Below are 11361 nucleotides of genomic sequence, written 5' to 3' on the forward strand. Positions count from 1 at the left end.
ATTTATAACTGCTGATTTTTTTCCCCTGATGCCTCCTATCGAGGGGAGGAGGGTGAAAGTTTAAAGATAAAAGCTTGATGAAAGACCAGGTTGAATGTTTTTCCAAGGACAGGCAGGGGTTTAAAGCTATCTCCACCTAAGAGCTGGTTTAAGAGTGCTGCTTAGGCAAGTGCAGCAGGAGAGATGGGGGATGAAGCCCCTGGAAGACCTTCAAGGCTTGTCTAAAGAGCACTCAGGCTTTAAGCTGTAAGCTCCTCTGAGCTGTCTGCAGTTTGTCTTGTCTGCACCACGCAGAGTGGGGCCGTGCCTGGGACTGCTAGGCATCACCACAAAATAATTAAGTCACACCAGGTCAGCTGCACATACTTTAAGGAAAGTGCCAACAGCATTTCCAACTCTGCACTGAAATATGCAGATATCTGAAAACACATCGTGTCAGCCTAACCCTCTGTCTCAACATCAGCTGCCATGGTCAGCACACAGGGCACTGGAAATGCACTTTTAAAAAAAAAAAAAAAAATTGTATCTTGCTCCAATCAAGTCACTATTAACTGCAGTACAGTATTTAGGATCCACAGCTGGTGAAACACTGAGAAGATGCTGGTGCCTTTGCAGTCTTCCTCCCGGGAAAAGGCAAAACCCCCATTTCTAGTAGCATCCCTCTTCCAACTGTATCGGCAGTGTTTTAGTAGGTGCTCATTTGGGCTCAGAGAGATTGCTTTGCCCACCAGGCAGCAGCAGGCTGTATCAGAAGACAGAAGCTGCTGCTTGCCACTACTCCCCACCAACTCCATCTGCCCCAGATCCTTGTTTGGTGCCAGGCGACTCCACTTACACAGCCCTTCGGATGCCACGTTGACAGAGACTCTGCTTACCCTCTGTCCAGATATAAGAACCCAACCAAACTCCCTCATTTTGAACACCATGAGACCTGGACGTGCCCCACGCCCAAATGGTTTAATATCTGTGCATTAAAAAAAGAATCCTAACACTCCTGAATGTCAATATTATGGAAGATGTGAATGACATCCATTAGTAATTTCTGACAGATATAACTGGGCCAACCTGAGTAAAACAAAAAGATGCAAAGGTATTCAATATACATTAATTCATTTCATCTGAAAGATTATAAACTTATATGCTTCTTTCAAAGGTAGTTATGTGGTCCTCGTTAGCATCAGAGCACTTCAAAATGTTTAATAAACACATACATATAATGTACATATTGATATAGGGAGATGTATTTTAGAGCTGAAGTACAAGGCTTGGGTGAACCTGAACTGAGGTCTCTCAAATTCTTAGTTATCTCAGCCATTCTGCCTTCCTGCCACAGACACCAGAAGTCAAAGAAAAAATAAAAGTAGGCTGGCCAGGGAGGAGACAGGATTGCTTTTTCACAAGAGAACAACAAAGAGTAACACTTAACAAACAACAAAAAAATCTGAAAAACACCCCAACTGAATTCAAAAGTATCAGAGTCTAAGAGGTAGAGCTCTATACTCTGAGGACACATCCATTGCTTGGAAAGCATGAAGACAACTGGATGAAGAAAATATAACTGTTTGTCTCCAGGACAGCCGCAGTTTTCCTTGACTTAAACAGACTTGTCTGCCAGAAATTAGATTTCTTGGCCTCCACTTTCTTGACTGTATTCTTCTCCTCCACAAAACATGATTTCAAAATATGCAAGCAGAGTTGTTAAAGTCTAACGAGATAACATTAAGTCATTGAAAACTAGTAGGAAAAAAAGTCCTGAGCGAGTTTATCTGCATTCTTATTAAGGAGTTTATCTTCAACTTAAAACCTTAGGGGAAAAAAAAAAAAACACCCTCAAAACCTATCAGAAGAAATTTCTGCATGACTTCTGGAACTATATGAAAAATCCAAAATACCACCTAGTATCAGTGGACTAGTTAAAACTTGATTAGCACCTGGATACACACTGGCCACAGCTCCTACAATGCTTGCAAGCTGCAAGCAAAACTACATTAAGCTGCTTATCATTCTGAAGCAAAAAATCAAGGATTTGACATACCTCCCACTGCACATCATTTGGCCTCCCTGGCTACAGCAGTCACCAGGATTATGCTCATTTCGAAAGCTCATGAGCATTTTGAATTAAGCAACCTTACAGCACGAGATGGGATGTACATGAAGAAACATCAGCAGCACTTCATAGATGGAATTACTGCGCATCACCTATGAGTTGTTTTTGACAAACCTGAGCTTTCAACACCTTCAACGCGAGAGTGTTACGACGAGTACAGAGAAGCTAAACATTCCTCTGAAGACATGAGTTCAAAAGTGTATATAAAAAATATAATCAGAATATCATCAGGTCTTTACAGTTACGTATTGAAGTCACTTGCTACAAACAGGTCATCAGCTCTAGTATTTCATACACATCTGAAAAATAAGAGCAGTAGCCAGAGACCACACCTCCCCTCAGCCCCATCGAATGGCACCGAGACGGTTTGCCGATGCAGTCCCTGATCACAGCCAGAACCAGCAGCTTTTGAGAAACGGGCTCGAATCCCAGCAATGAACAAGTCCAGAAAAATTTGCTCTGATGGAAAATCCCTCCCAGATATCAGGCAGCAACACACAAGCGTGAGAAACAAGAAGCAAAGGAAAGTCCCTCCACAGGTAGAGGCGAAGGTCACTGAAGAAGGCTGCGCTCTCCTCAAGCAGTCCTGCTCTCATCACACGGAGATACTTCAAAGGCAGAATTGCTGAGCACAACACCTGAGCTTTGTGTGTGTCCCTCAGTTGTGCAGATGTGTTTGTAAGAGATCACGTCAATCTAAAGCAAAGTGCTCTGCAAAAATATCATTTTTCTTCCCAAACAAACCTCGTACTTGCTCAAACTCCAGGGGCACATCAACAGCCTTTTTCTTTACTTCTTTATCAAAAAGCTACAAAGAAAAAAACCAGGAGATATTGGCAAAACTCAGTACAAGCTCTTCACCCTGGCTGATACCACTGTTCACTCTAACCTCTTAAAAGATCCAGTAATAAACCTTTCATATAAAACCCACCCTTGTCACCACTGCTGCCTCATGCTCCATTATTTAACAGACATTTTCCTGTTTTCCGTGGCTCTGGGTAACCAAAAGCCAGCCTAGCTCCCTCCCCAGCAGCAAGGCTGATGAACAGGACGGCTATTGCGTCCAGGAACCAGTCTCCTTCCCTCTCTGGTTCCAATCATTCACAAAGGCACAGCAACACTACCTCGTAAGCTGAGAGCTCCAGGAGCCCTGAAATGTCATCCTCTATTTCAGACAGCGACTGGTTCAGGATAGCAGCTGCCTTGGCCACATCTGGATGATAATGGTTTTGTAGAGACTGCAAAAGCAAGACAAATAGGAGATGGTCTAGTAAGTACAGAGTAACACACATCCATCTGGATTCCCACACAGTTATCTGCCCCTTTGTTGGTCAGATCTTCAGTGAACACCAAATTCTGGCAGAGGCAAGTTTGCTGAAAGTGCCACTACAGAGCTTCAGGAAATCCTGATTTTGGCCATCCTTCAAACACACCAAAGGCCCCTTTCACCTGGTTCACGTGCAGCTCACACAAACAGCTTGCTCCATAGCCCATGCCTATGATACTTAACCCACTTCTGCTATCTCACATAGCCCTGATGTTGCACCAAGCTCCTGCTCTCTGGGCTTCCTGCTCCTGCACAACATTCTCATGCTGCTTCAGCCCCTTAAACAAAACTCTCGTAGTGTTTAAATGGAAAGTGGCAATGCTGCCATTAAGGTTTCAGAGTCATCAGGAGTAATTTAACCAATTTCAAATTTTTCCTACAAACCATCCAGGTAAGAGGTAAACATTACAATCTTCTCCAGCATTTTTAAACCCATTTCCAAAGGATGACCTAGCTGTATCCAATTAATTTCCATCAGTGCTCAGCAAGTTCCTCTCCTCTCCAAAGCAAATAAAAGGCTCATACATTTACAGCTATTTAGTCTGTTTAGCTGTTAACTGCACACTTCTCAGCTGCACGGAGAGATGTGTGCTCACAAGCCACCTACTAATTAGCATGTATGATTTCTCCAGTGCAGGGAATCCTTTGCCTCTCTTATGCCAGGACAGAAAAGGATGCAGAATAAAAGGTCAGCCAGAAACTCACCTCATTTGCAAAACGTATGTCAGCAGGTTCTTGTAAGTGGGACTACCCATGGCCAATGTGTCAAAGAAGCAGCAAGGGTGGAAGAAGCCCATACCAGAAGCAGATGTTCCTTTTTATCTGACATACCTGAATCTCCCAGAGACAGCTCTCCAAAGCCCTGCTTTCAGATGGCTCCTCTTCCTCCATAATATATGGATCTTCTGACATATCTAAGGAAATAGAGGTAAAGAGCTGATACCTTCTGCGTGATGTACATAACCCCAAAGGGAACACAACAGAACCAGAGCAGTGCTGCAGCCAGAGTTGCTTCTTCCCAAGACACCTAGGGTCCAGAAACAAGGTGACACATCCCAGCATGACTCAGAGTCAGTCTGCAGCACTACGGAATCACACTATTAAAGAGCACAGAAAGTAGGGCACAAAGAACTGGAATAGTCTGATGCAAAGGGCATCTCAGGCAACTTTGAAGGATCACTACTGATGTTCAACATTGGTCAGTTAAATCACAAAGACAGATGAAGTAAAAACTCAGTAGACTGCTGAGGCCCAGTGGCGCCACCTACACAAACCCACTAAAGACTGAAATTGAAGAGGTCTCTGGTTTCTGCATTCATTTTCTTCTCATTTCTTAAGGTGAACAAGACAAGCTCGGTGTCAGGTACAGGTCCCCCCAGCCCTTTAGCACGTGGAAGTAGCCTGGACCAGTGTGGCAGGCTCAAAGCAGCCTTCTCCCAGGGAATCACAGAGGCAGGGAAGCCAACTGTGAGGCCCAAGGTCAGAGAGGAGTAATGCAGATGGGTCTTCACACTCAGAGAACTACCAGGAGCAGACTCCTGGCTTTCCACAAACTCAAGGGACAGAGCTAGAAAATCTCAGAACTGGAACCACCCCTCCTTCTCCACAGGAATCCTGCTCTTTACAATGTCTAAAGGCATAACACAAAACTCCCATGTCCCAACTTCCCTCTTACCTTCTGGCCCATTAGGTCTGTGCACCAGCACTTTGCATGCAGGGTGTCTCCGGAAGAGATTACAGATGAAAGGAATGACCATGAGCAGAGCCTCGGGAGGAGCCGTCAGGGCCAGCCGGGAGAGGCGTTTTATAAATGCCGCCACCAGGTACGCCGGCAAGTGACTGTTGGAAAGAAGACAGAAGAAACCAGAATGTAAATGTGGGCCAGCAGCCTCACCAACCCAAACAGCACGTCAGGTTAAAGATCAGTGGGGCTCTTCAGATTTACTGGGCTACGGAATAAAGAGGAGCCATAAGAATGCTGGTTTCAAGCAGTAACACAGGGTCTTGCTCACTCTCTGGAACAAATCTGGGGGCATTTCCATTCAAAGCATGAATAATCTCAATCACTCTGACTCAATCCAGATGCATGGCACCACTCCAGGCACTCGCTGTAGCCAAACACAGCTCTTGTACGTGGTCATTCACATGGCAGTCTTTACTCAGTCCTTTTATAAATTTCTGAGTGCTTGGCCAGGCAACCTTAATTATATTATTCTAATGTCGTTTTGTGGGTTTAATTAATACATGGGCCATGGTGTTAAATTTACATAATACTTCCAGGACTAAAGCAAGCAGTGCAGCTGTTAATGGGAACATAAAGCTGCTATAATGCAAATGTGGAGGACAGTTCTTTTTTTTATGGTAAAAATGCAAATTTCTAACAGCAATCAGCTCATCTAGGCACTTTCTTCAGGTCAGAAGAGCCGAGATGGAAGATGACAATTTTCAGCCACTCAGCCTTCAGCCCTGGGGCTCGCTACACCTGCAAGGCTCAGCAAAACCACCCCACAGGACACCATCTGTCACATCTTGTTAGTCTCTCCAAAGCACACTACGAGTACAAGGGGTTGGATATTAAGTGCCTCGTGCTGAACGGTAAGGAGTTACTCTTGGTTTATTTTATAACCTATAATGGCAACTATATGACCAGCTGCTCATCTAGTTTCTTCCCTGTGTACAATGAATTGACAGCATCAAGACAGACTGTCAAACACTCTGTATTTCAATGTTATATGTCTGCAAAAGGTCATCAATTTATCAACAGCTTTATGAACTATAAAAAGCTTGCAAATGTTACTTTTCCATATTCATAAAAGATAGACAGAAAAATCATCGCTTTCAGCCAAAGTGGAAAACAGATCAAAATACATCTATAATCATTTGTAGATCAAACTCAGATAACTACCTGTATTTTTACTTCCTGAAACTAGATGGCTGTGACAGATCTTCAAAAATAGCACATGAAAAATTACACAACGCTGCAGTAAGACTCTTGAATTCAGTTTTCTCAGTAAACACGAATCCAATCCAGTAGGCCCACTGAATACATTATATCCAGACATGCAGGGGACTGCTCAAGAACAGTCTCTGGCCAACAGAAAAGGAGGAGGAAAATATGTGAACATACATAATAAAGATGCTACTTACGACGAAGACAAAAACAGATCAACCAAATGGAAAAAGCGGGCTCGGTACTTCACGTGATATATAGAAGGGTCTAAAAGACTGTACAGCTTTTTGTAAAAGTCAGGATATTCCCTGTTAAAAAAAAGAAAAAGACAACATCCATTGCTGATTAGTGATGTATACTGGGACTACGCTCTAAGTGTTTCTGTGCTTTCCTCGTAGACTACTCCACACCACTGCTGTGCTGTTTCACTTTCTTAGGCTTCTATCCACAGCCACCACTTGAAAACAAGCTGTAAGGTGAATTTACGGCTCTTGCAGTGCCCAGCCATTTTGGGGATGTGAAGCTATGTCCACTGACTGCAAATGGTACAGGATCCAGTGAAAGGCACACCAAAGGCTACAGCTTCAATATGTAATCAGATCAATAGAAATCGATTTTCAAGTGCTGAGCAACCACACTCTGGAGAAGAGGATATTTAGGCTCAGCTGAAAAAAAGGTCAAACTATCAAAAGAACTCAGCATCCAAACAGCTGAGCCTCTTGTGCAGAGTTTGGCTTTCTCATGTGGGGATTTTTAAAGCCTGAAGGTGTGAAGAATCCATTTCAATTACTTTTACATAAAGATATAAATGCAAAAATCTTTAAACAATATGCTCTTTTTACTTACAGATTATGCTCATGAATCAGAATAAATAATCCATTTAAGGCTAGAAGACTGATTGCTCCACCTGTAACAAAGCAGGCAGGTATCAACACAACAAAAAATTGAAAAAAAAAAAATCAACTTGTTTCTACTATGAAACCTTCCCAGAAAGAACACAAAACTAAGAATATCTGAAATTAGAGCCTGCCTGATGGCTGTGACAATTTCATCTAAAACCTTCCAGAATTTCACAAGTTTCTTACAAACATTAAGCTGTAGTTTAGAAGAACAGACTGTGAAGAATTGAGACACAAAAACGTGCTGCTCTAATCCCCCAAGAAAGCCACATCGAGGAGGCAAAGGTCTCCTCAGAAAGGACATTTCTACAGGAATCTGTGCATCCTGTGTCCAGATGCAGTCCAAGTATCAGCAGTGCTGGCTGAACTCTGTAAGTAAAAGAAATCACTCCAGTATTCTACTCTTCCCAAAGCCTTAAATATGATCTTCCTTACATACAAGGATCAATACTGACAAACACAGGTAAAAACATCTCACTTGCAAGGACAACAGAGTCCACCCTAGTTCCTTAGCTTCACCCCAGGTAAAGTACATCTATTTCATCATCCAGGCCATGGTGTTGCATCCAGCAGCCCTTCCAAGTCCAAACGTGCCATGCTGCAGAGCCACCCAAAGGATAAAAAGCCTGTTTTCACTTACCTATGCCATAGGCCACTGTCAAGAAGTCTATCATGAGAGTGGGTTCATTCATGTAAGGCAGGATGGAGTCATGCAGAATGATAAGAACTTTTTTGTAAAGGCCAGTGGGTAGCTGTGAAGGATGAAACAATACAGTGAAACAATCATTGCAGGGAGAACTCAGAGAGCAACAGCAACTCATGGCTCAAAAAGGCAGCACACAAGCAAAAGGGATCATGCCAGGACAAAACAGAACATCTTGCAGCAACAGTTCCCAAATGGGAGAGTTTACAAGAAACACCTGACAATCAAGTTCATTCAAAGACGCAGGTGCTCACAACTAAAATTGTTATCACAACTCAGAGGGGAAAGTCACTAGCAAAAAAGGCTGGGAACCTTTAACCTGTGAAGAGAGGCTGTTCCACTGGACACCACTCCTTAGAGGCCAACTTGGGTAAGGTGGGGAAAAAAAGGCAGAGAGTGGGAAGGACCAGACTGTACATGAGGTCATGTTTCTTGGCAGGAGAACAAGCCAACAGAAACGGTGACTGGGCTATTCTGGTCCAACACTGAAAGCATAGTGGGGTCCTACCAGGAGTGCCATGCAAGGCCTCAAACGATCAGCGACGGAAGAGTAATGCAGATCAGTGGCAGAAGTAACACCCACCTTGTGCTTCAAAAAACTGAGCCACATTTTTTCAAACGCCTGCTTGTGTGCCTTAAAACAGAATTGCAAACAGTGAGTTAAACACACCGGTGTGGACAAAGCTCTATTTTAAGTAGATAAAATTTCAACTCTGAAGCACCAAGTGAACAGTTACCTGCAGCTTTGACACTTTCAATTCCTCCCAGTTATCTAAGAAGAAAGGGAAAACATATACTGAATTTGAAATGATATTTAAAAAATTAAGATGACTCTTTTTTACTTAGTCCTTTGATACTCTAAAAATTTGGGCTAAAGTCCCTGTCTTGATACAAGGCCATGACAGACCTCGCTGCAGACTGAGGTATATGGATTTTGTAAAATTGTTTAGAACCACTGTGATCACAGAAGCAAACACATTTCATTGGCAAACAACAATAAAGTCTTTACACAATAAAAATCTTAATCCTGATTTTCCTTTTCGTGCACAGTTCATCATGTGGAGCTTACTAACCTTGCTTCACCAGAAATTTGACCATGTCACACTCTTTGCTCGGCATGTTAATGGGCGAAATGAGGGAAAACACATTCTGCTGGTAAAACGGCAGTGGCCTCTGACAAAAAAAGCATATAATCAAACATGAAGCAAGTTCCACAACAGACAGTAAGATGCTGAACTTCGATATTGTCCTACTTCCCAAGCACTGAATGCATTTAGGAAAGAAAAAGGAAAGAAAAAATGCTGATGGCTGAAATACATACTGGTATGTTCCCTATTGCTGCCTCATCCTGGAGTATTACTGATGTGCCTAACACAAAACCTATGCCTGAACTAATTCTGGTTTAACAAAACTGGTGGATCCAATTAAACAAAACACTCTTCCCCTACACCAGAGAGAGGACAGAATTAAAAGTTCTGTGTGTGCCGCCCAAGCTGCAGAGATTTCCATAAAACGGAAGCCAGAGCTCAGACGGGGCTGTGCAAGAAAAACAGTATGTGTGTCAAACTACCTCTAATTTCAGACTGAAGTCTTAGCATAATAGGTGTAAGCTGTGAGCAAGAAAAAAAAAAAATACAAGTTTAATGCCTTCAAATAGACACACTCATTTCTCCTGCTTCCAGAGCCTTTCCATACACTAGTCTCTCCCTGCTTCATGCACAAGATGCATGTTTCAGAGCAGCTTATCCAAACCCACCTCAACAGCAACATTACCTCTTTTGTCTTTTGCATGACTTGTCCAATACTCTCAGTGACTGCCTTCATGACAAAGTACCGGATGTCATCATACTCCATGTACTCTTGAAAGCGAGAGATCAGGAGCGACGCATCCTCGTTTAAGGGAAGTAAGCCATCAACAACTACCTAACAAAAGGTTTGTAAAGGAAAGCAACAAGTCATCTCGTACAGCACTGGAGTAGACAGAGAGCTGTGATGGCTGAGAGTACCCTCATCCTTCTGAAAGGCATAGCTGTGTGCTGCTTGCCCCAAAGCAACGTCCACAACCCATTTTGACAGGCCCCTTCTATCAAAGCCAATGTCTTGACATGGTGGCCGAACCAGGGGCAGTACCTTCCCTCTCACGTCTCAATTCTTGAAAGTGAGGCCAGGGACTCCAAAAATACACCCCAGAATTGGTACCTCATAAACACTTGGGAACCCACCTCGAACCTGCACAAGGCAGCTGCTCCCACACCTGCAGGTGCCACCTCACCAAGGACAGATGCTCGAGGTCTCGGTGGTCCCTCTAGATGACCACCCCCGTGTCCCTTCCCACTGAAAACCTCCCAGCTGGTGATTTTAGCCCTGGAGGTGAGCACATGAGGCTGTGTGCCATCGGGCACTGACAGCAGGAGCTTTTTTTTCATTTCTGGAGCTTACCTTAAGAAGTTCACGAGGAAAAGTTAAACTCCCTTTCCACTCTACTTTGATCAATGGATATTTTGCCTCCAACTCAACAAACTTCATGAGGGTGCAGAGTGACAATTCCTTTAAAAAAAAAAAAACAATCAACAGAAAAAACCCACCTCAACAAGGACACCAGAGGTCAGACCCAAAGAAGGAAACTTCTAAAGGCAGAAGAACGAATGTTCTTCCCTGAGAAGGCGGCACGGCTGCTGCTGGCACGCTGGCGAGCGGAGGGGAGCCGAGCACCAGCACTGCCTGCCCTCCACACAGAAACACGAGAGCGGGAATTGCTCCTGCACCTCGGTGCGGGCTCAAGGTAGGTGCTTCCTACCTTGACCTGGAAGGCATCGTGGCCCAGGAGGTCCCCCAGGCAATCCACGCAGTCCCTGTAGCGGTACCTCATCCACACCTTGTACTTGTCCTCGGCGCTGCGGTTATCTGAGGGTGGAGCACAGAAGCGTTGGAAGCTCCGCCCGGCCGCGACGAGCCCCAGGGGGACACGACCCCGGCTCGGGGCTCTGCCTCTCCCGGGACACCGCCGCCGCAGCCGCCCGCACCCCCCAGCGCTCCACTCACCGGCGAGGGCGGCCTCCTCGGCGGGCAGCGGGCCCACGAACAGCTCCCCCCGCTCCAGCAGCGCCCCGAAGAGCCGGCTGCAGGTCCTGGCGGCGCACAGCACCTCCTCCTCCTCGTGGCCCTGGGAAGAGCGCGGCTCTGAGCGGGAAGCAGGGCGGCCCCTCAGCCCCCGGCGCCTCGCCACACGCCGCCCGACCCCCGGCCCCCCTCCCCGGCCCGCACCGCCAGCAGCTCCAGGATCTCGAAGACGCGGTTGGCGTTGCTGCGGCTCCCCAGCACGGCTTCCAGGCAGGAAGCGAGCGCGGCGGCCCGCGCCATGCTGCCGGCGGAAGG

The 11361-nt window shown here is 45.2% G+C and overlaps 1 protein-coding gene across 2 annotated transcripts; it reads right to left on the minus strand.

Moving 5' to 3' along the window:
• Positions 1-2745: 2745 nt before the first annotated feature.
• NOC4L (nucleolar complex associated 4 homolog) lies at positions 2746-11346 on the minus strand. Of its 2 annotated transcripts, none has more exons than XM_086623418.1 (15): positions 11251-11346; positions 11029-11149; positions 10784-10890; positions 10426-10533; positions 9760-9909; positions 9060-9159; positions 8724-8758; positions 8570-8620; positions 7924-8035; positions 7231-7291; positions 6582-6692; positions 5110-5273; positions 4266-4348; positions 3232-3345; positions 2746-2915 (listed from the first exon to the last, which is right to left on the minus strand). In XM_086623418.1, the coding sequence occupies exons 1-15, from the start codon at positions 11344-11346 to the stop codon at positions 2799-2801; spliced, it is 1530 nt and encodes a 509-aa protein (XP_086479544.1). In that variant the 3' UTR covers positions 2746-2798. The 2 variants fall into 2 exon arrangements, with proteins under 2 accessions (XP_086479544.1, XP_086479543.1); XM_086623417.1 differs by having other exon boundaries at positions 11029-11164.
• Positions 11347-11361: the final 15 nt, after the last annotated feature.

Source organism: Tauraco erythrolophus, chromosome 19, assembly GCF_009769465.1.
Source record: "Tauraco erythrolophus isolate bTauEry1 chromosome 19, bTauEry1.pri, whole genome shotgun sequence".
Lineage (NCBI taxonomy): Eukaryota > Metazoa > Chordata > Aves > Musophagiformes > Musophagidae > Tauraco > Tauraco erythrolophus.

Coding starts and splice junctions, on each gene's coding strand:
- NOC4L (XM_086623417.1), bottom strand. CDS start 11,346: ATGGCGCGGGCCGCCGCGCTCGCTTCCTGCCTGGAAGCCGTGCTGGGG. Junction 8,759..9,059: donor CAAATTTCTGGTGAAGCAAG/GTTAGTAAGCTC, acceptor CTTTCTTCTTAG/ATAACTGGGAGGAATTGAAA. Junction 4,349..5,109: donor CAGACCTAATGGGCCAGAAG/GTAAGAGGGAAG, acceptor CTATTTCCTTAG/ATATGTCAGAAGATCCATAT.